The sequence below is a fragment of the Cyprinus carpio genome, chromosome B19 (assembly GCF_018340385.1).
Source record: "Cyprinus carpio isolate SPL01 chromosome B19, ASM1834038v1, whole genome shotgun sequence".
Classification (NCBI taxonomy): Eukaryota; Metazoa; Chordata; class Actinopteri; order Cypriniformes; family Cyprinidae; genus Cyprinus; species Cyprinus carpio.
The window spans coordinates 1,176,113-1,201,663 of record NC_056615.1 but is presented as its reverse complement, the minus strand read 5'-3'; the positions used below and the strand labels follow the sequence as shown (position 1 = coordinate 1,201,663).

Genomic DNA, 25,551 nt, shown 5'->3' with positions numbered 1-25,551 from the left:
ACAATAGAAGCAATCAAAACCAACAAAAGAGCATTAATACGAAAGTGCTAGCCTAACACAGTACACGTAGCAATATATATAAAGATGGCTTTTTGCAGCGTTCAGCAATGTGGCCAGTCACAGACATATCTGTCTATCTTGAATGCATTTTTGCTCACATTAAATGTTTTTCACGTATGTACACACTGCAAATTTTGGGGAATGACATCCGCATATTTATGCGAGATTCACACTCGAAAGAGCAATGGACGGGACAAAAGATACGTGCTTTGGGGCTAGAGCACATTCACTAATTTCACATGTTATATTATATACACATTATAATTATACGAGCATACAGTTTCTTTAAAACAAACAAACATGTGATAATTCAGTGGTTGGGTGTAGTTTTTCCAGCTGGATGTTTACAACAGTGATGGAACACCATTGACAGAAAGTCAGATCCATGCTCAGCTGCTGCGGATCCGCTCTCAGTCGTGGAAAACCGATAAGCAGCCGATGGGGATTTTGACCAGCGAGCATCGTCACACCTGGGGTCAGGCTTACACGCGCTTGCTCAGAGGTAAACCTGACCTGCTCACTCAACTACTGTTAAACACATCACCGGGAAAGAGTTGCCATTAACAAGAGTGAAGCTCAGTAGTGTTGTTATATGCGAGGCCAGTCTCTGGCTTCATTCATGTGACCCGTTGTGGATTTTGAGACCAGTTACATTTCACTCTTTACCATCTAGCTGCATAGTTCCACTGTCTCGAGTTTAATGCTTGATTTTAACTTTTTGTTTGTTTATTTTTTTCCCCCCTCTTCAGATAAAATCAATAAAGAATCTGTGAGGCTGATAGAGAAATCAATCTTTACGTTGTGCTTGGACTCTCCGGTTATGAGGATTTCTGATGAGAAGTAAGAGTTGTTTATACATTGATTGATTGTGGATGATACTGACAGTTACTAGAGCTCAGCAGTGTATTTTCATCTAATCTGTGCTGGTGATGGTTTGATGTGGTGCTAAGGATGTTGGTTGTTTGGCAGGTATTCTAGTCGAATGGCAGCACAGATTTTGCATGGTGGTGGGACTTTCTCAAACAGTGGCAATCGCTGGTTTGACAAGACGCTACAGGTGAGCTGCATGGCCAGGGCCTGGTCTTACTGGAGAATAATCATCATTACTCAACATGTGTAAAGCTGTCATTCATAGAGTTAATGTTAAAAACCAGTGGAAGACTGCATCTTTATACATGTAAGATTGCCAGAATAATGTGAATCCCTGCAAAATAGGCAATATTTGACCACCATTAGCCTTTAAAACCACTTCCAGCCTTCTTAAAACTGAGTAAACCATGATTAATTTCATTTAAGTACTTTAATCAGTTTTAGTTTTTCTTAATTTTCATTGTTAACCTGTTTTTTTTTCTTGTATCTGTTTATTTGTTCTTTTATATATTTATTTTCCCTCTGCTCTGTGTTCAGTTTGTTGTTGGTGAGGATGGGTCTTGGGGTCTCTTGTATGAACATGCGACAGCTGAAGGTCCACCTATAGCCACATTGTTGGATCATGTACTAGAATACTGGTATTTACAAACCTAATATCATGCCTTAAGGCAAACTCTTCTACGCATTTCTAAACTCCGCATTGTGTTATTAGGCAGCATCTCACTAGCTAAATTGTTTTGTTTAATGGTGTCACTCCTACAATGTTTTTGATGAATCCTCGTCTGTTGGAGGTTTGTGAGGAGAGGTGCACATGCACAGACTCTCGGCCAGTGAGATGTTGGCCTAAGAACAGATTAGTGTGGTAACAGTTATTGACAACATTTTTCTCTGTTAGTAAGAAACCGGACAGAATGCGAGCTCCTTTGGTTCCTCTGCCCATGCCCAAGAAACTCTACTTCTACATCAATTCTGAGATCAAATGGGATCTAGAGATGGCTGCAGTAGTCCAGTCTTGAGTTCACAGGAGCTTGGACCAGTAGCTGCCAGTCTAAATTTAATAAAGTTATCAAAGGATTATCACAATGCCATACTTAATGTCTCCTAGCAGTATTGTGGTACCACCCATATTGTTATCGCAGGGCTATTCTGTTGCATTTACAGTTTACAGCAGTGTTGCCAACTTTACTTTATCTAGTTTGCGACACTTGCCAGTACGGCCCCATAAGTGTGAGGTCTTCAGTTTCTAGTCCCATTTACACTTTCTGCATCTTCTCTGTTTTCAATATGTGCTAGTATAATTTCTTCGCTCCATGTACATCTGCGTTAGATGGATGTTTCTGGACATTATGGCACTCACATCAAGTTCACAGTTCATGTTTGAAAAACACACAGCACTGTGTTATGTTCTTCCAACATGTCAGAAAAACCAAAAACGTTGGATCCAGTCTTTTTACCATCAGAAGACATCCCAATACAGTTAACAGAGTTTTGTCAAGTCACATTTATTTATATAGCGCTTTATAGAATAAAGATTGTGTCAAAGCAGCTTTACAGTGTCAAACAGGAAAATAGTTTGTCAATAATGCAAGAGGACAGAAACAGAGTAATTTTTCCAGCTAAAGACAGTTCATTGGTGATTCAGTGATTTTATCATCCAGTTCAGCTCGCTTCCAATATTGTCTGTGCAATCAGTCAAGTGTCCCCAACTAAGCAAGCCAAAGGTAAAAGCAAGGAACCAAAACTCCATCGGTGACAGAAATGAAGAAAAAACCTTGGGAGAAACCGGGCTTAGTCGGGGGCCAGTTCTCCTCTGGACAGACCAAACCAGCATGGCATGGTTTAATTTAATTGAGGTGACGAAGTCTTCACTGGGGATCTGTCTCTGGGGCGCATGTAGTTTTAGACGTTTAGTAGGTAGGCAGTGCAGTGTTGACAGGACCGGGCTAATATGGTCATACTTCCTGGTTCTAGTAAGAACTCTAGCTGCTGCATTTTGGACTAACTGGAGTTTGTTTATTAAGCGTGCAGAACAACCACCCAATAGAGCATAACAATAGTCTAACCTTGAGGTCATAAACGCATGAATTAACATTTCTGCATTTGACATTGAGAGCATAGGCCGTAATTTAGATATATTTTTGAGATGGAAAAATGCAGTTTTACAAATGCTAGAAACGTGGCTTTGAAAAGAAAAGGTTGTTATCAAATAGCACACCTAGGTTCCTAACTGATGACGAAGAATTGACAGAGCAGCCATCAAGTGTTAGACAGTAGGCCTGTTGCAATGATAAATGTGTTGACTTATAGCACAATTTATGTACATGACCTCAATAATTTTTGGTGACGCAATATATTGCCCATTATATTTACATAAAAAATAATATCACCATATTGTTTGCATTTCATTTACGCCTGTGTCTTTTGCAGCTTCTCGCACATAACGTGGTGTAGTCATGAGGCACTAGTTCAAATAAAAAAAAAAATGCTTCTACAAAAACATTTCATCTGCAGATATGGCCTTGTTTAGGGATCTGTGCCTTTGTGCATACGAACATCTGACTGCTGAGTAGTGATTGTGTTTTCCAGCAATAGTGTGCACCCTTCATTTACAGAGAAAAGAAAATCTCCATACAAGTTATTTGTGAATTTTTCTTTTTTTCTACTTGTTACTTAGCACTTTTTGTTAGAAAGGGTTTATTTACTATTTATTCAAGTTTTATTAGGTATCTTATGTTTTAAAACTCAATTTCCATGATCAAAATATTCTTAAGAATTAAAAGTTTGTTGTCATTTGAAAGTGTGTTGGCCTTCTTGCATTAATATGCTTTTATATTATGATTATATATTTAGTGGCATAAAAGGGTCTTAAAAGGACAATAACATTGTTTATCGCAATTATTTCTGGGGCAATATATAACGCACAACAAAAAGTTGTTATTGTGACAGGCCTATTAGACATTTTAGACAATTAAATTGTTGATCGTTTTTTGTATTTTCTAGTTCGGGGATCAGACACAGTCTCTATTGTGTGATATCTAGGTGAAAGAGTCTCTATGTGCTGAGAATTGTGCTGATTCCTGTGACATGAGGCGGCTAGCAGATGGTCAGTTTAGCCAGTCTGTCTGCTTCCTGACCTGTGCCCCAGTTAAAGGGGTGGTTGATTGCAATTTAATTTTTTTAACGTTAATTAGTGTGTAATGTTGCTGTTTGAGCATAAACAATATCTGCAAAGTAACACAAGTATAGAGGACGTCATTGTTTACAATACAACTGAAAGCACATTTAGACCCGTTCCGTTACGTCACAAACCCAGATAAACCCCGCCCCCGGGGAACACGCAACAAAGGGGGCGTGGTCATGTTGTGCTGCTTTAGAGAAAAGGGAAGAGAAAACTAGGGGTGCACATACCAAATCTGTTCATATATGAATCACATTTCTGTCTTCTAATGATTTAATGGATTCACAAGTTTCAAAACCAGTGTTCTTAAGCAGCAGCTCTTAGCGGCTGACATAGAAGAGCGTACGGCATCTGCGTACTGCTCAGAATTGCCAAAATGCAGCTACACTGATTTGGAGAGACACAGAAGAGAGGAATTGTTGAATAAAGTCATTATTTTTGCTTTCTTTGTGTACAAAAAGTATTCTCGTCGCTTCATACGTAACCATTGAACCACTGTGAGAGCAGGGAGTCTGATGATGCTTTTCATACTTTCCTGGACCTTGACACTGTTATTTATTTGGCAGTCTATGGGACAGTCTCAAGCCTCCCTGTTTTTATCCACATGTTTAAATTGTGTCTTGAAGACCAAACAAAGCTTTACGGGTTTAGAACGACATGGGGGTAAGTGATTAATGACACAATTTTCATATTAAGGTGGAGTAATCCTTTAAAAGCTAACAGAAGCAGTAGCATTTACAAACAACAGTATGAGACAACCACAAATCAACATACCAGTAAGAGCCAAGCTTGCACAGGCTCTGCACGATCCTCTTCATTAATATTCTCTGCATCCGTCATTGTTTACAATACAACTGAAAGTATAGAGGACGTCATTGTTTACAATACAACTGAAAGCACATTTAGACGCGCTCTTAAGCAAATCACAACACACTGAGCCAGCTGACCAATCTCAGCCCATTGCGTATTTCTGAGGGAGAGGCTTCATAAAAACAGGAAATAATCGAGGTGTCTGTGAGAGAAGGGACAGGTCGGTGTGGAATAAAAGTAAATTGTGAAAAATATTTTTTTTAAAAAAACGAAGCATGAACACATGTTAGACTGCACCCCATAAACACAATCAAGCCTAGAAAAAAACCAGTCAACCACCCCTTAAGTTTGTCTTATTCAGTACAGTTCAAGTCTGATACCCAAAACCTGTTTGATATTCAAAAATGTCATCAGACAGTGAGGCAGGGGTAGAGAAAAAAGCTGAAGATGAAGTGATGGTAAAACTAAGCAGATTTTAAATAATAATAATTTTTTAATGAATAATCTTAGTTGTGTCTGTTTCAATGTTGGACGTCTGACAAGCACAGATTCAGCATGTTGTTATTCAAAAGATAATTCAATGGAAATTACCATTGCATTTCTCTTGACATCTAAAACCTTGGATGGAGCCATTCTGGTATCTCTAGCTGTAAAGACAGCACAGCACAGATGAAACCGTAATAGAAAATGATACAACACAGATGTAGCCTATGTTTGCTCTGTTTCATGGAGCACACACATTAGCTTCCTATTAACCCACATTAAAAAAATACTATAGTAATTTGTAGTAAATAAATTTGTTGTGGTAATTCTATAGCTGCTGTGGTAATATAACAACTATGGTAATATAAACAAATTACTTTACCCAATACTGTACTAAGTTTTCTACAACTATAGGGTATATTATACTGCAATACAATACAGTTTACTGTAGTAAAAACTGAAGTATACTACAGTATTTATTACAGTTTATAAGTTCGCTATAGTTAATACTACAGTATGCTATAGCATTCATCAACAAAGTGTTGTAAATACTATAATATATACAGTATAACACACTTTACTGTATAGTATGATTTAAAAACACTATAGTTTTTTTCATGTGGGAATTATTCTACATCCGTCAGCTATGTTTGAATAATAAAAGCCAAAGCCAAGTCAAACATAAGTCTGTATGTGTAAATATTTGCAGTTTAAAGAATGTTGGCATCAGCTGTATTTTGAGGCATGAATGTGTTTGAGGCTATAATGTGCAAAAACCTTCAGGACTGTCTGGCAGTTGTTGAAGTATTGGGCACTGAATTTTAACTGGTCAGCAAATACTGCCCCTGTTCTGGTTGGTGCAGTACGACTACAATCCAGGTTCACCATAATGGATTGAGTATTGAGTTTTCTTTGCAAATTTGAGAATGACTTTGTCTCTTACATTTATTAAGAAGTGGAGGAAATAAAGAACTGAATGCTGATAATAATATGCTAATTTGTATTTTTAAAACTAAATTCTTCCCTCAGTCTCATCAACGATTTGGACATCAAATGTTTTAACTTCCAGTGCTTTGGAAAAGAGTTTGTCAAACAACTTAAGCTGAGTCCAAACTCCTTCATCCAGGTGGCGATTCAGCTGGCCTACTACCGGTGAGTCTTTAAGAAGTAGTAGTTCTGGCATCATCCAGTAATCACGGATGATAAAAGTGAATAAATAAAGTTTGCGTTTGGCTCCGGTTCTCTGCTAGAGTCCACAGTGAAGTGTGTGCAGCCTGTGACATCGCCTCTCTGAGGATGTTCCAGGGAGGAAGAACAGACTACATCCGCTCTCCGACCAATCAGATGCTGAGCTTCATACGGGCCTTTGACGATGGTGCCGTTTCTGTGAGTAATGGACTAAACCATACCACACACCAACGTAACTACCACAATTGCAGCATCATAAAAACACAAAAAAAACTATCATATTCGATCACGATGCAATGAGAAAGTGTTTTTATGAGGGGAGGAGGGTCTTGCAAAGGGGTCTTACAGGGTGCTTGTGGTCTTACAAAGGTAAATAAAGAACTGGGGCCGGTTGCATAAACTGTTTAGGGGCTGTTTACACAACAACGTTTTCAGCCAAAAACAGGAAAAAAATGTAATGCGTTTTGACTGTTCATTTACACTGAAAATTTATATTTTTGAGAACGGGTTTCAAAGTGGAAGTTTTGGGAAAACGGCACCGTTATCATTTCCGTTTAAACACCCAAAACGGGAATGGCGTCGTGCGCATACGTAGTACGTGTTAGGTTTGTAGACATGTGCAGTACGTGTAGATTTTAAAGGCAAGCAGGAACAAAAATACACAACAGTGGCGGAGTACATGGTACTGTTGCTGCTCAAGAGTTTGCTAACGCTTTTTCAGTAAAGTGTGGATTGAACAGCGGAGACGCATCAAATACAACATATAATTGTCACTTCCCTACAGGTGCTGTTTATTAACAAGGTGACAGCACCAACTGCTGGCCTGGCATACGTAATAATGCAAAACGCTTTGAATACATTGTTGTGTATACGTGAAACCTTTTAAAAACGCAAGGGAAAAACCTTTCCATTTTTGACTACATCGTTGTTGTGTAAACGTAATCTTAGACTAGTCTTAAAAAGTTAAGTCATCTAATTTTTTTTTCTTCAAGATTGGTCATAACTTTTTCAGTTCAGTTATGAAAAGGTAGATTGGTCTTATTTGTATGGGAAAAGTAAGACAACTGCTAGTTGGCCAAACTTGTTCTTAAGACAGTCATAACGGTGGTTAAGTTTATGCAACTGGCCCCTGGTTGTTTCAGTAAGTTTTGTATTTTCTTTACATTTAAAAACTGCCTAAAAAAGGTAATATTTTATGTATTTGAGGTCTTAGATGTGGGAAGGAGAGTAAAGAGACAGAGAGAGGGCAAACATTTTGCACTTTAGGTAAGCATTGCCATTAGGGGCGTGCTGGTGCTAGTATTGGTACCGAACGGTTCCCGGGCAAATTCCAAATGGAAGTAATCATCCTTATCCCCTTGCAGTGGGGACTTTGGAGTGAGCAGGGCACATTAAGTAGTCATTAGGAATGCACTTGGAAAAAGGAGTGACATAATTTCCTCATTATCGTCAGCTGGGCTGTTCCCGTGACAACGCAGCACGTGTCCGTCAGCAGATTCGCTGATGAGCACAGACATAAAAACGATATACATTTTATATTTTTAAAAGTTTTATATATATATATATATATATATATATTATATATATATATATATATATATATATATATATATATATATATATATATAAAATAGTTTTTATATATTATATAGCATATTTTTAAAACTTTTTAAAATATAAAATGTATGTTTATTTGCAACAGTTATGCTAATAACAATAAAAAGACATTTATGACAGTAAAACAGCCACATCTGCTGACGGGAACATCCCATACGAAGATAATGAGGAAATTATGTCGCTCCTTTTGCAAAGTGCATTCCTAATGACTACTTAATGGCACACACATACCCTGCTCACTCCAAAGTCCCCACTCCAAGGGGATAGGGATGATCACTTCCATTTGGAATTTGCCCGGGAACCGTTCGGTACCAATACTAGTACCAGCACCCTAATTGCCATCTAATAAGCCAATATATTTTAAAATGTAACACAAAACCACAAAAAAAGTCAAAATTTTCAAATAATAAATAAAAATTCAATTATACATATATAATAAATATACATAATAAATAATCTTTCCATTGATGTATGGTTTGTTAGGATAGGACAATATTTGGCCCAAGATACAACTATTTGAAAATCTGGAATCTGAGGGTGCAAAAAAATCTAAATATTGAGAAAAAAGTTCTTGGCAATATTACTAATCAAAAAATAAGTTTTGATATGTTAACAGTAGGAAATTTACAAAATATCTTCACGGAACATGATCTTTACTTAATATCCTAATGATTTTTGGAATAAAAGAAAAATTAATAATTTTGACCCATACAATGCATTTTTGGCTATTGCTACAAATATACCCCAGCGACTTAAGACTGGTTTTGTGGTCCAGGGTCAGAAATAGCCTTCATAGCACTTCATCTTTTATAAGATGTTATTTTACCAAATATATTCAATCTTGATTTTTGTAAAATGTTGCAACAATATGTTAAATATATAAGGATATATAAGGTTGTATAAAATACTTTAAAAATACCTTAAAGGCTTAGTTCACCCGAAAATGAAAATTAGGCTGTTTTACTCACCCCTGAGGCATCCTATGTGTATATGACTTTCTTCTTTCAGACGAAACCAGTCGGAGTTGTATTAAAAAGTTGTCTTTTGATCTTTCAAGCACTCTCATTGCAGTCAGCGAATGTTGCATTGCTTCAGTTCAAAAGAAGTTAAATAAAAAGTGTGTTTGTGCGTTTTTGTAAGAAAAATATCCATATTCAAAACGTCATAATAACTTGAATCTAGCTTGCGCTCACTGTTGTAGATGAAGCAGGTACAAATCAAATTTCTAATCGCGATTACAATAATAGATGCCACAATTACGTAATCGTTCAAAGACCACTTATGTTATTCTGCACGCTTAAGATATGTTTTTTTTCTTTCTACATGTTATCTTAAGGGTTTTTCCATTGTTTTAGTATAACATTGTAATACGATTCATATTTTCACTTTTTTTATATATAATTTAAAGAAACCAGTCTGATGTACATTTGACATTTGAGGCTTAATTTGTTTTTTTTTTTAGATTAGATTCAACTTTATTGTCATTATGCAGAGCACAAGTACAGAGCTAATGAAATGCAGTTAGCATCTAACCAGAAGTGCAAGAATATAGTGTTTTATACATATAAGTGCAGAGTAAGTGAAGCTATGATTTACAGAATGTACAGTGGAGCTGCTAAATACAGTATTAAGAAGAGTGTGTACAGAGTATAAATAGGAATGCAATGTAGATTATATGTACATTATGAACAGCAGCAGTGTAAGAACAGTGGTAATAAATACAGTTGGTTGAGTGTACAGTAGTATTGTTAAACAATGTATTATATGCAAAATATCAGTAGTGCAATATTTTTATAGAAATAATTTACTGTGCTTTGAACAGTAACAACGTTAAACAGTTTACAGTGTAATAGCTTGAACAATGTACAATGTGCAAAATATGAGTAGTGCAAATACATGTATGTAAAGTACTATGACCAGTGCAGTAAGAAAGCAGGTGCAGGTTAGAAGATGGGTGGTGTGGAGTTCAGAATGGTCACAGCCTGGGGGATGAAGCTCATCTTGAACCTACTAGTACGAGAGCGTAGGCTCCTGTAACGCCTGCCGGATGGAAGGAGGGTGAAAAGTCCATGGTTAGGGTGAGAGGCATCCTTGATGATGTTCCTTGCCCTGCCCAGGCAGCGCTTGTGTTAAATGTTCTCAATAGTAGTTAACTGGGTGCCAGTGATCCGTTGAGCAGTTTTCACCACCCACGGGAGTGCTTTGCGGTCAGATGCGGAGCAATTGCTGTATCATACTGAGAGGTAGAATTCCACAAGGATCCTGGGACTCAGGTGAACTTTCTTAAGGCTCCGTATCAGGGTTTTTGATCAGGGTGGAGGTGTTTAGGGACCAGTTGAGGTCATCAGAGATGTGGATGCCAAGTAACTTGAAACTCCACACGCTCCACTAGTGTTGGGCTATATGGTCATTTTTCAAATCGTCATATCGTCAGCCTGTGAGATCGACGATACACGATATTATCGTGCATGGATGGAGAGAGAGAGAGTACAGAGAGACTCTCTGTACTTGTCATAGCATAACTATTTGGTGTTTTAAACCGCGTAGGTGCGCGAGAGTGAGCCTATGGAATCACCAATAATCGAAAAAAATATACTTTCAAACATACTGATAAATTAACGTTAAATATAAAAATACTATATTTAAAACAGCTAGTTCATATATAGTCAGACACAACGGTCATACTGCACATCCTGTGACAAATTTGCCGCATTTGTGCACGGAAGTTATCAGTCTAATGCTGTCCGAAACCACTCCCTATCCACTATATAGTGCACTATATCGGGTGTAGTGCTGTCCGAATTCTGAGTGAACGACTTCATTCCCTATATTCATTCACTACTTTTTACCCACAATGCATTCTGATTTCGAGTGTACAACTGATGTACACTCGCTGAAGCACTATTTCCCACAATCCAATGCGGAGTAGCGACGAGCTGGAAGAGAGAGCGGGGGCGAGCGAGTTTGAATGAGGAATGCCATTTACAACTTTATTATTTACGCTTTAACGTTTATTTCATACATTATTCATATTAAAATAAATTATGTAGTTAAAAACTCAGTTTAATATTTTACTAATTTACTGAGGTGGCATCATTGCTAAAAATGATGATAATTTGGTGGCTAATTTAAAAATGTTCGTAAATCACCTGTAGGTAGCGTATTCATTCTGATGTAAAATTAACGGTCGCCTGAGGGCGCTCTATGACGATTATCTTATCTGAGCTCAAAACGCTGCTCGGGAGAGTTTCAGGATACTAAAAAAATAATTACATAAAATTATGAACGTGTTAATGTGTGTTTATTTTTGTTCTCAGTATTTTAATAATATGATTATGAACATTCATTGTGATACATTCATCAAGCATTACAAAACAAATAAATAATATACCATCAATGAAAACACAAAGCTTACGGGAGGTATGTATAATTACAATAAAGTAATTTTGAGTGTTATTGGTATTAATATTATTTACATGTAATATAAAAGTGCATATGTGACAATGTTTTTGCAACCGCTCCAAGTCTCATGCACAGTGTATACGTCACCGCCCGAATCCGTTCACTTATTTCGTTCACTCCTTTCTGATTATAGTCCACTCAACTGCCATACACTATATAGGCATTAGTGAATGAGTGAACGAGTGAGCGATTTCAGACACCGCAATGTTCTGCAAAATCAGTCAACAGTGAAAATCAGTAGTAGATTTCATTTAAAGACCAACAGTTTAACACTAAATATTTGCCATAAATGAACACGTTACATATAAAGAATTTAAAACAGGTGAATTCATATATTTGTAGTAAAGTTCAATTGAATGGATGCATCAGTCATACAGCGCTCCGGACCGTGCGCCCCATGACGAGCCAGAAGGAACCCCAACAGAAACGAGTGAGATGCATTCTAACATAACTGTGGCATTAAACTCAGTTAGTGAGGGGTCGTTTAAAATATTGTACATACTGTAAATAGGCCGTTCAGATTACTTGTTAAAGTGCAATGTAGACGATGTAGGCTACGTCTGTTTGTGGATGGAGACTTCTTCACCGGCTACAGGCTCTAATCCTCATTTGCGCGCATGTGTGTGAAATGCGGTGCTGAATTGAAATAGTGAGGCAATTTGATGGCCAAATTATAATAGACCTACAGACCTACCACCGTGGTGTCATCTGCGAATTTGATTATGGTGTTGGAGCCATAAACAGGAACGCAGTCATGGGTGAATAAGGAGTACGGAAGAGGGCTCGGTACACAGCCCTGTGGAACACCCTGTGTTCAGGGTGATGATGGAGGAGGAGAGGTTATCTAACTTAACAGACTGAGGTCTGCTAGTCAGAAAATCTAGAATCCAGTTGCAGAGGGATGTGCTGATTCCAAGCTGGCTGAGCTTGGAGATCAGCTTGGAGGGGATTACAGTATTAAAGCAGAACTGAAATCAATGAAAAGCATTCTCACATGTGTATTTTGACTGTCCAGGTGGGTGAGGACAGAGTGAAGTGCCGTAGAGATGGCATCCTCTGTTGACCTATTGTGTCGATTGAAATGGGTCTAGTGTAGCAGGGAGACAGGATTTTAAATGGGATACAACCAGCCTCTCAAAGCACTTGGCTATGATGGGGGTGAGGTTGACAGGATGGAAGTCGTTAAGGGCCGAGGCAGTGGAGTGCTTCGGTGTTGTCACGATGGTGGAGGTTTTGAAACAAGTGGGGACAGTTGTCTGGGCTAGGGACAGATTAAAAAAGGCTGTGAAGACCTCAGCCAGCTCCTCCACACAGGCTTACGACCAGATATTCAGTCAGGGCCAGCTGAACCCTTCCGTGTATTCACCTTACACAGAGTGGAGTAAACATCTGAGGTGGAGAGTGTGAGAGGCAGTTTATTGGGTTGGTGCTTAGCTTTGAGGGAGACCTCCTTATTATTTTGATCAAAATGAGCATAAAAGTGATTGAGCTCGTCAGGGAGGGAGGCAGAGCTGGAGGGAGGCACAGTTCTGGGTGGTTTGTAGTCTGTGATAGTCTGTATGCCTTGGCACATACACCGGAGGTCCGAAGAATTGAAGTGTTCTTCAATCCTCCGTTTGTGTGTGAGTTTTGCCTGGCAGATACCTTTCCTTAGGTTGGCTCTGACTGAGCTGTAATCCTCCCGGTCTCCAGACCTGAAGGCTGCATCTCTTGCTTTGAGCAGGAGGCGAACCTCTCTGTTCATCCAGGGCTTCTGATTGGGGAAAATTATTTTTTTATGTGTGGTCACTCTGCCCACACACCTGTTGATGTGCTCCAAGAGTTGGTGTACGTGTCAATGTTGAGCTGAGAGTTTGTGGTGGCCTGGGCAGCAAACTCACTCCAGTCTGTGTGCTGGAATTGATGTTGAAGAAGGGAGTCAGCACCTTCCAGCCAGATTTTAACAGTTCTTATTGTAGGTTTCACACATTTGATCACCGGGGTATACTTGGCGAGCAGGAACAAAGAGAGGTGGTCAGACTGACCCAGGTCCAATATTTTATGTCCTCTTGTAGTGCGGGAGACATTTTGGTGAAATTTAGGGAGAACAGATCTTAAAGTGCAGTGATTAAAGTCCCCAGCAACAATAAAGGCCCCATCCGGGTGCAAGGTTTGTAATTTGCTAATAGCAGCCCAAAGTTCTTTCATAGCCACGTTAGCATTAGCGTCCGTCGGTACATAAACTGCAGCAGCAAAAATGCAAGTAAACTCATGAGGTAGGTAGAATGGCCTGCACTTGATAATTGGGAACTCCAGATCAGCAGAGCAGTAGGTATCAACAATGACAGAGTCCACCACCCTTGTTTTTAGCAGTGGTTGCTGCTACTCTGTCAGCCCTGAAGAAAGAGCGTCCATCCATATGCACCACGCTGTTCGGAACATCGTTACAGAGCCATGTTTCAGTGAAGAACATAACATTGCAGTGCATAAGCCATTTCTGTGTGAGGGTCCAGATCTTTAGTTCGTCCATCTTGTTCACCAGAGACCGTACATTGGCAAGGAAGATGCTGGGCAGAGCTGGTCGGTGTGGGTTTAGCCTTAGCATAGCACGCAGCCCTCCACGCTTTCCCCGTCTTTGTTTACGATCTCGACGCCAGCGCCGAACACTTCCGGTCGGTGTGAGTGATCAGCTTGTCTGCGGTGATCTCTGTAGCTCCAGCAGGAGTTCGCTGAAGTCAAAAGGATGATCTAAAACTATGTTGGAACACCGTTTGTTGATGTCCAAAAGTGACTGTTTACTGTAGCTGTAGTTCACATAACTGAATCGACCGAACACAAAGGAAATAACCAGGTAAATTAACACTATTTTCTGAAATCTGGTAAGACGCTGAGCCTTGTGCTGCCATCTTTTTTTTATTTATGTCTTTGTCTTTAATACTATGGAAAAGCACTTAAGGTTTTTCAGTTAGTGTTTTCAGCTTGTTTATTTTCATATAAAAACATGACATGCAGTTGCATCAAACAATGGTATAAACATCATTCAATGTAAATTTTGATAATCATAATTAATAATCACAATTACAATTTCAACGGAATAATCAACAACTATGATTTTTGTCATAATCGTGCAGCCCTAGTATGAGGTCAGCTTTGCGCATGCAACACTCAGAAGTGACGAACGCGGAAGCGCAGCTTCTATGTACAACTTTTGGTGCAAGATAGATTAAAGTGATTATTACGTTTTGGAAATGGATATTTTTCTTACAAAAATGCATTAATTCGCTACAGGAGGCCTTTGTTCACCCCCCAGAGCCGTGTGAGACACTTTTTTTTTTTTTTTTTCATGTATGGGCGCTTTTTATTTCACTTCTTTTGGACTGAAGCAATGCAACACCCGCTGACTGCAATGATAGAGCTTGAAAGATCAAAGGCCACTTTTAATATAACTCCGACTGGATTCGTCTGAAAGAAGAAAGTCATATACACCTAGGATGCCTAGGGGGTAAGTAAAACAAAGACTAATTTTCATTTTTGGGTGAACTAACCCTTTAAAGTAACTACAAATGAGCATGTAAAGCAAATATCTTTAAAAGAAATGCCATGTGGAGCATGCCCCAATTTGCACAATGTTTCACCATTTTTCCCCATTACCTGTTTGCATCTCTGGTTTAAACAGACAAACTATGGATGAAACCTGCTATGATTATTACTCTACTTTTAAAGCATAAATTAGATTTAAACGATATGTCTATATGCAGTTCATAGGGGGCATGTTTTATTTACAGTTACAGCATGAAATACCATTTAAACCTGTAACATTTTACATAACATTTACCTATTTTATCTCACAATTCTGATTTTTTTATTTTTTATTTTCTCGCAAATGTAAGCTTATATCTCCTAGTTCTGACTTTATAACTCAATTTAACTCAAAAACAGCGAGTTTGTCAATTCTGAGAAAAAAAAAACGAAGTCTTGGATATAATCTCATGATTCCGAGCCGAGGGGATAAAAGAGATTGAAGAAGTTTATTTTTCTTATCAGAATTGTGAAATATAATCTTGGAATTGCGAGAAAAAAGTCAGAATTTTGAAATATAAACACAGTGATTTTTTTTTTTAATCTTTTATTCCATAGACTGCTTCATTAAAACTCATTTTCTGACACCAGATAGGCTCCAAACACCAAAATTGGTCTATTAGCATGGTGGAGAGGGAGACCACGTGAGATGTCACATTCATAAGTAACGCTGATCATTAAATACGTGTTTGTGTTGGCATGTGTTTTAGAGAGAAGCTAAGGTGCAGCTCCTGAGAGAGGCTGTTGATGCATACAGCGTCCTCACAGAGCAGGTGAATAACATGGGAACTTCTGACTCTCTGCCCAGATCCGTATTTGTTGACTGTATAATGAGTGTTATTTTTGATCAGTCGCTGATGGGGCAGGGTATCGATCGCCACTTGCTGGGTCTTAAACTTCAAGCCATCGAGGAGGGACTGAGTGTGCCCCGAATCTTCATGGACACGGCCTATGGGCTTGCCACTCACTGGAAACTCCGAACAGGACAGGTAACTTTTAGTTACATTAAAACAAAAGCTGTCTTAAAGGGGTCTTGAACTGAGAAACCAAAATTCCCTTGATCTTTTGACATATAAGAAGCCATTGTACTATAAAAACATCCTGTAAGTTTCAGAACTCAAAACTATCTTGTTAGTCTAAAAAACTTATATTGACAGCAGTCTGCCAAAAAGACAGCTTGTGGAATGTTGTACTCTATGATGTAATAGTGTGGATAAGCACCGCCTCCCCAGAAGATCAACGCTTGATTCTACATCACTGCCTGTTTAGCCCTGCCCACCTATTCTAAATCATTGCCTATTTAGCCCCGCCCACCGATTCTACAGCGCTGCATGTTTAGCCCCGCCCACCAATTCTACATTGCCTGTTTAGCCCCACCCACCGATTTGTGCATGTAGTGTTTGTGAGAGAGGCGAACATGCAGGTCTACGCAGAAACCAAGTGATCAAGATGCTCTGAAGACAAAAAGACGCTGTTCAGTGCCAAGTTGTGGAAAAACAATGTTTGCATTGCCTTCCTTCTGATCACATCATTAGGAAAGAGTGAATGAACTTGGTTTTTAATAAAGATCCAAACCGCGTCGATAAGAACTCGGTCTTTTGTTCACTTCATTTGACCTCAGATTCGTTTACAAACAAGGCACAATTTGATGTGGATTTTCAGATTGAAACTAAAAGTCGATGCTGTGCAACTACAGAGAATCCGACATCGCACAAATGTGATTAACTGTTTTTATTACGTGATCACTATTGCTTTGTCTGTTAAACAGATCATTTGATATGAGTATTTATGCATTTTTGACCTAAATCACAGCAGCATCCATCTGTGAAGGATGCAGGCTATCAAACATACACAACGTTTAGCCAATCACAGCAGTGGCATTTACTTCCAAGTCTACAATCCTCCACATCTATTCAAACGGAGCGTTCTCATGAGAACGGGGTCAAAAACAGGACAGAAAATAAACCATTAATTCTAAATTATGTTTTATGATGTAAAAATGCTGCATATTCAGGGTTTCCGCAGGGTCTTAAAAAGTCTTACATTTAGTTGTATCTAATTTAAGGTCTTAAAAAATCTTAAATTGTACAAGAAAGTCTTAATGATTTCAAGAGGTCTTAATTTGGGGACGGAAAGACCAGAATTGCAATATGGCTGAATGTTACGATTAAACTTTGAAAGGCGATGATTTCATTAAATAAACATGAGCGCTGCACCTTCCAAAGTCCGGTGCTGCCCTGCTTTGTGTTCTGCTGTTGCCCGGGAAACAGTAGCCTGACTTCGTCATACCACTGATCTATAATATAGAACTGGATTGCTCATGACGTCATAAAATTGAAGCTGCAGCGCCGCCATATTGGTAATCCCTAGTGTGCATAAACGTTCTATTGAATTAATAGGAAATTGTATGATTTTAATGAGAAAACATGACATAACAAGTCAGCGTTTTTAAATCTGAAGTATCCCTGTACATTCTTGCAATGCAAACACCCTAGGCATATAAACAGTTATTTTTTTAAATGTCTGGAACTTCCCCTACTTATTAAAAAGCTATGTTCATTACAGTAGCGAACATCATGAACATGATAAACATCAGACGGACACGACCTCAACAAACAAAACAAACGACAAAGTGCTCATTCTGAAATCTGAAGAAAGATTTATGCTTTGTATACCTTTATTTGCCTTGTACAGTTATTCATTGTTTATATAATTTAGTGTTTTTATTCGTTATTCGGCGCTAAGTGCAAATGTTTCAACAATGACTTCATTAACAGCATTCATTTTGAAGCAGGTAATGATTCAAACGGTTGTTAAAATAATTATTAATTTAGCATTACAATATTTTGCATGTAAACAGTAACGTTACTGCTAGTAAACATATTTGCGCGATCTTGGAGAGTCTGAAATAGATGTTGCTAAATCATGACATTAAAAATATACACATCATAATTTATTCAGAGAAATAACTTACTATACACAGTATGGATTTAAAGACATTTAAAGGCTTTATTTCCAAGATAGTAAGTTAAGCTTTTCAGTTCAGTATATACCAATATTAACAGAGGCTGTATTATTCATTGTAATATATTCAAATCCATTTCTGATACTAATACGTCCATGTTTAATAATTCCTGAATAATTATGTTTCATAATGAAAAAAGCTATATTTTGTGTTGGATCGTTACCTGTGTCTCAGTGCGCAGCAGACACACCCACCTAAACGGTTTAAATATATCGCTTATACTGCCCCAAAAGACCATAAACACTGCAGATAACACCTGAAGTAAACATTAATTTACATACACGTAACATAAAAACTAGTCCCGTTTGACTGATTCGCTTCAAATCGGGTGATTTTAGGACAGCGGTTTGAATGTGACTCAATGGTGCGCTCTGCCGGTAGGGATTAGTAAGATGGCGGATCGAACACTTCCGGTGGCTTCACTGCCTGCTGGCAGTTTAGAACACGATGAGCGATCCAGTCATATATAGATCAGTGCGTCATACTCATATTCTAGGCAGAATGTGAGTCTGATACTGCTCCATTGCACTTGAATTGTGGGGCGTGTCTTAACCGAACCAGTAAAAAAAAAAACTCTGCACTCAATTGGATAGACCTACAACCAATCAGAACAACCCAGTAAGTGACGTATGTTGAGCAACGCATAGTTGTCAACAGAGTTCAACTGCACGCACGCACGCTGGAACTGGAAGAAGTAGGAAAGTAATGAGTGTAAATGATCTTTGCCGCTGTTGTAAAAAGAATTTAAGAATTCGCGGAGTACTTACAAGCACGAATAACATTTTTGATAGAAACACAAAAGGTGCATGTATATACGAACAAGTTCTCTGTTTAGGATTAGATCTCGACAATAATGAAAATAAATCTTATCGCATTTGTCGGCCCTGTCTCAACTTTATTACACGGTTGCAACGCGACTTGACTAACTTTAAAAAATGAAAGGACGACGAAAGAGACAAGGCTGAAGAAGCGTGTTCATCTGAGGCTTCAGAGAAAAGAGATCGTGAGCCTACCTTCCAAGACGCCCTATCTTACGCAACCGCAGATAGTCTGTCCATCATCGATTAAAGCCCGCCCTGGCAATTTGATTGGCTCGGCCTTCTGGGAGCCGAGCATAATTACTCCTCAATGGATCGAGTCCAGACCGAACTTCCCGTCCAAAAAATGTTGTGGGCGGGGTTCGGGCTGGCACCCAGGCTAGGGAAACAGTTCTATTTCTACCAAACTCCACCTGCTGGCAGAGAATGAATGAGCATTTTCAATAAATCTGTTGTTTTGTTCACAGTTCAGACTGTGAACGCAGAGCTTTAAATGTGAACTGGTGGATCGATAAGAAGACAATGCATTATAAAAATCTAAACAGTATAGGGGTGTGCGATATGTATGGTCTGCTATAATATCGTAAATTGTAGGTTTAACAATGTGCGATTTGATATTATAGAGTATATCGCAAAAAGCAAACAAAACACACCTACAGAGTGCACGCATACATTAGGTGAGGAAGTCCAGTATGTTAACATTGGTTAAACTAGTGTGCATCTGCATTTAGAGTGCGTTCTTTCACTGCATGAATCGGTCTATTAAAATGCATTTAGAATTTTCTCATAATTCAAGAGATGGGGCAGAAAATGTATATATTTAAATCATTTCGTATAGTTAATATCACACGAAGAGTGACGTTTTTTTTCTCCAAAAGTCAGCATGATTACAAATGTAATATTGATTTTGTACAACAGTTCAATAAACAAGAAGTTAATATTTACATTACTTTTATTTACTTACGTTTTAGACACTATATTTGCCTGTTTTTGCTCTATTTTGGCAACAGAAATAATTCCAAACACAGCCACAGCACTGTTTTGCGTCTCTGAGCAACATGATGGTTTTGTTCCTGAATGAATCAACCATTTAAATGATTCGGTTCAATTGCAGTGACTCACTTATTAACAGTGACTTGTTGCCACCTACTGGCGGTTTTAATTTTACATTTAATGTATCTTTTAGTTTTTTTAAATAGTTCAAACATCAGATTTCAATATTTTGGGCAGTGGCGGCTGGTACTTAAAAAATTGGGCGGGCGGGCGGGGTCACACTGTTAATGCAGGCAGCAGGACTGAATGCAATTGTTAAATAACCATTTAAAAAGTGACATAATGTATCATTACTGCTTAGCTAAAAAATGGAAGTTGAAAATTCAATTGTTAAAGCATAAAATAAGATGTCACGAATCAGTGAATTTGAGTTTAATGTGGGTGTTTTGTAAGTAATCATTAAAAGTGTAATTATTAAAAATATATCAGCCATTTATATTAATGTGATTTAGAGATGAAGGCCATAATACTAATGTCGTCCACACGAGGTAGCATAGCACAGTGTTGTAGTCAAGTCACCAACTGTCGAGTCCGAGTCGAGTCTCGAGTCCCATTGTTCAAGTCCGAGTCCAAGTCCGAGTCACCAAAGAAGAGTCCGAGTCGAGTCCAAGTCGAGTCACCATTACCAGAGTTCGAGTCCGAGTCGAGTCGAGTCTAGAGCTCCCAGTGCCTACATGTCTCCACTCTGGGACCTTCAAAGAACTGATAAAATGTATTGAGTTGGTAGGCATTGAAGTCCATTATATGAAGAAAACATCCTGAAATGTTTTCCTTAAAAAACAATTTATTTTCCACTGAAGAAAAAAAGCCATGGATATCCTGGATGGCATTGGGAGGAGTAAATGATTAGGAAATTTTCAATTTTGTGTGAACTAATCCTTTAACACTGTATTACAGAAATACACTCAGCGAAAAAAAGAAACGTGCATTTTACAGGACACTGTATTTTAAAGATACTTAAAACGTAAAAATCAATACGATATGCCGAGAGAGAGTGTGTGTGAGAGAGAGAGAGCGCGTTTGTGTGTGAGTGACCGAGTGATTTAGCGTGAGTGCGTTTGTATGTGTTCAAGTGAATGTGTGTGTGTGTGTGTGTGTGTGTGTGTGTGTGTGTGAGACGGCACGCGACTGGTCAGAAAGCAACGTGTAACGTTAGTCTGACATGTTTCTTGTTCACGACACCACAGGATTTTAGGAGTCAAAAAATTGCGTCATCCATCTGACACAGTGACTATCGCAACAGGCAAAAAAAATCATGTAATCTGATCTGACATGCACGAACTTAATGACGTCAGTGAGTGTGTTGTCAAGTAAAAATAAAGAAACCAAGCCGCGGTAGCAGTGTCTGTGAGGGGAAAAAATAGATCCCGGCCGGTCTTGGGCACGAAACAGAAAAAGTGTAACACCTTATATAATTTTTTTTATAACATATTTAGTCAAAAACAACGTGATGAATGCTCAAGTCCGATTTTATATATCCTCGAGTCCGAGTCCAAGTACGAGTCATCAGTCCGCGAGTCCAAGTCGAGTCACGAGTCGGACTCGAGTCCAAAGAATAGTGACTCAAGTCGGACTCGAGTCAGAGTCCAAAACTCAATTACACCAAAAAATGCCACAGGATAGCAAATCCTTCAAGATCTCAGTTTAAAGACTGTGAAAATTTTTCTGTAAATTGACTTGTAGTAAAAAATGGCATATGAATTCATTATATTTTCATAACGTTTAATAAAGGCCAATATAAGTAGTATGTGAATACTGTAATCTCCTAAATACTTATAGACCATTAAATTTTTTATCTTAATTTTAATGGTATTGACAATATAATTGTCAAGTTGTCAGACATGACTAAATGTATGTCCAACTAATCTATTTTAATATTGTGCATACAATAACTCCCATAAAGACTCATATTTTACTTGAAAAGAGAGATGTTCATTGGCTATCATCTACACAAAGCGTTGTGCTTGGACCGCGATGATCGCCTCAAGTTAAACTGCATTGTTTCAGTTTCCTTCTGTGTCGCTGTCCACAATGCATCGGTAACAGGACTCTTAAATAAAAAAACAGGGAAAACAATAAAAGGCATGACTTACATCGCATCCAGCTAGCCAACTCTGTCCAAGCTCCATGATCCATTTTTTTTTGTTTGTTTGTTTTTTTGTTTTGGTCTTCATTTAAATGTCTTGTGAAAGGAATTTTTGTAAAGATAAAATCAAATTTACTTCTGCAAGACAGTTCAAAGAATTCAATGATTCAAAGCACCAAACGCAAGCAGATTCAGCACTGACACCGGTCCCGTGCCTTTTTATGAATGGCGGTGAGAATTTGAGACTGCTAGTGCTGTCATAAAATTCACAACGTTTGTGCAGTAGTTATATAATAGTCTGTAGTGTGTCTGCTGTTACAGTACTGTTTTTAATTGTGATTCACTGTTAGTGCTGCGCTTGGTTTGAGCTGCTTTAATTTGCATTTGGGAACACAACATTCGTCATTAGAAACGTTTATAAATCTGTTTTTGTTTACAAAGAAGTTTCAGTTTCACATAATCCTTCAGAAATCATTCTAATATGCTTATTTGCTGCTCAAGAAACATTTCTTATTATTATCATTGTTAGAAACATTTTTGCTGCTTAATATTTTTGTGGAAACAATGATACCACTCAAACATTTGTATAAGATTTAAAAAGGAGAGAGAAATTATTAATTTTATTCAAGCATGAAAGTGACAAAAAGTGAGTGAAGACATTTAAAAAGATTTATATTTAATAAATGCATTAACAAATTAATTAATATATCTGATAAATGCAAATAAATGCTGTTCATTAAACTTTTATATTTATCAAAAAATCCTGAAAATAAAGTGCATCATCATTTCTTCACAAAATATCAAGCAGCAAAATTGTTTTCAACATCGATAATAATCAGAAATGTTTCTTGAGAGGTAAATAAATTGTAATGATTTCTAAAAGATCATGTGACACTGAAAACTGGAGTAATGATGAAGAAAATTCTGCTTTGCATCACTTTGCAGCGCCTCAGTATCCCCTATTGACCAGCCATTTTCATTTTTAGAAAAAATGGCTTAAAGGTAAAAATGCCCATAATTTTTTTTTGCCCATAATCATTTTTTATATTATTGCATCGTGAGTTTTTGATATGGTTACCTCCTTAATCCATCCCCATCTTGAGTGCATTGCAGGTCTGTTGTGTTGTGGCTTGTTACACTCTTCTCAGCATAGACTGTAAAATGACAAATTAAGCCAAAAATCCCAGATATGGCAGCTGTCATCTGTCATGGATGATGTTATTTGGAGCCAGAGTCTGCAAAGTAATAAACTTGAAATGGAGCCGAGGTATCAAGGTCTTATTAGATAAATGAACACTTCAGCATACATCAGCGAGATGAGAACTACCTAAAATGACAGAAACCATATTTGGGGAAAAAATTATTCTTTCATAAAATGTATCAAAAAAAATTATATATATATATATATTTATATATAATATTATTTTAATATAATATTTATAATATATGCATACTTTGGCTAAGATCCCATTCGTTTACATGGAGAGGGTGAGGTTTTTGACTTCAGCATACGTGCACCAGATTTGCTTCCCACCCTCGGCATTTCCAAAGCATTCCATGCCCATTTAAATTGTTCAATTTACACTGCAGGCCTAAACATTGAGAAGATCATAAAGTTAAAAGCACTTGCATGTTGCATCTTCCTCACAGGTGCCCGCCAACACAGACAGTGTGATGTGTTTTGGACCGCTGGTTCCAGACGGCTATGCAGTCTGTTACAATCCACAGCAAGATCACGTCCACTTCTCCATCACTGCCTTCAACTGCTGTGAGGAAACCAACGCAGAGAAGCTGGCTCTCACATTGGAACGATCGCTTCGTGATCTCCAGGAGTTATTTCAGCCCACCGTTTAGCACCGTCTAGACATTGAGATGGTTTTAACACTCTAATCCAGCACTGCAGCAGCTTCAGGGACACAGCCTTCAATACGTGCTGAACAGAATGGACTCCTGGAAGTGCCAGGCTTTGTTAAACAAGTGGTCTTCATGGAAGCTTGCACCAGAGATGCAGGTGTACAAGTATGATGGACCACTTGCTAATAAGAAATACATCGCTATTTTTGGTATTTTAAGAACAGATATGAAAGCTTAAACCAGTAATCTAATGTAATACTACACTTAAAAAATATGAAATAATCTAATTTTGTGCATTTGGGTCCCTCTGCAGCATTAAGTTTCAAATAAGTCAGATTTTGTGTGACATGTTACATACCAGCAGTTCAATTTGATGTATACTTCTTCCTCATTAAATGTGTGCTTTGTCAGGAAGTGACCAAATAATTAACGCAACACATTTATATATTGGTGTGAAATCACTGATTGTGTTACAAAATCAGTCATTGTTACTATTTAAATATATGGGAGATGTCTGTTACTCATTATGTCCTGAAAAAAAAAAGTTTGTTTTCTGGTAATAAATTGAGTACAAGTGGTAACAAATGAGTTTTCTTCCTTCTCCTAATGTCCCCTCATTCTGTCTGACTATATAAAGTAGTTCTCAAGAAAGTGGCAAACCATTTCATATGGAAGCAATTACCGTTTTCTCACAAGCTATATCTTCTGTTAATAACCATAGTTCTAACCATATCCAAATTCGATTATTAAACCCTTTCGATTATAAATGATGTGCTAACTAGTTTTGGTCCAGAATTAACATTGAAGTGCTCCCTACTGCAATACAGCATAGTCACTCCAGAGCAATGCTCTTCCACATAATATGCTTTTTTAACTTTCGCTCACTCACTGCTGGCTGGAAATGTGCAAATATACATTTCTCACAGTGAACATTCTAGGGGGGTAATGATCTGACGGGGGTCAGAATTCGGCACTACGCTTAGACTGATTCCAAATTACATGACAGACATTGAAGTTAGTAACGTAATCGATTACATTACACATTTCAGGTAATATAATCAAACTACTTTATGACTTTTGACATAACTTATTTTTCGCTTTGATTTAAATAGGACAATCTTGCCATATTGATATGATACAAAGTGTAAGACAATTTATTCCAACAATATTCAGTGCATTAAACGTAACATTATGTGAAGGTTTCTCAAAGGTTTGTAAAAGTACCGTGAGTTTAAAAGCTAAAAATTTAAATCTTTCATAAAAATCGGTTTAAAATAACAAATCAAAATGAAACGCTTCTTTAAAAAGAATGAAGTATTTTATTTGTTTGTCTGCTTGTCCTGTGACCGTTAACCGACATCAGACATGAACATGCATACGGAGAATGCAGCAGAGAGATCAAAACAAAACAACGGTCGAATGCATAACGCTGACCTCCGTACGTCATGCTCCCGGAGCTACTTCTGTGTGCAACTGTTGGCGCAAGCTA

General features: G+C 37.9%; 1 protein-coding gene across 1 annotated transcript in view; it reads left to right on the top strand.

Moving 5' to 3' along the window:
• The window catches only part of LOC109070420 (carnitine O-acetyltransferase-like), a 28,066-nt gene extending 3,419 nt beyond the window's left edge, over positions 1–24,647 (top strand). The window contains exons 6-16 of the mRNA XM_042744731.1: positions 388–562; positions 810–900; positions 1,030–1,117; positions 1,468–1,568; positions 1,826–1,931; positions 6,077–6,090; positions 6,431–6,553; positions 6,652–6,787; positions 15,937–15,999; positions 16,078–16,215; positions 23,859–24,647. Coding sequence (XP_042600665.1) covers positions 388–562; positions 810–900; positions 1,030–1,117; positions 1,468–1,568; positions 1,826–1,931; positions 6,077–6,090; positions 6,431–6,553; positions 6,652–6,787; positions 15,937–15,999; positions 16,078–16,215; positions 23,859–24,062 — 1,239 coding nt within the window. The 3' untranslated portion in view covers positions 24,063–24,647. The remainder of the gene's footprint in view (positions 1–387; positions 563–809; positions 901–1,029; positions 1,118–1,467; positions 1,569–1,825; positions 1,932–6,076; positions 6,091–6,430; positions 6,554–6,651; positions 6,788–15,936; positions 16,000–16,077; positions 16,216–23,858) is intronic.
• Positions 24,648–25,551: the final 904 nt, after the last annotated feature.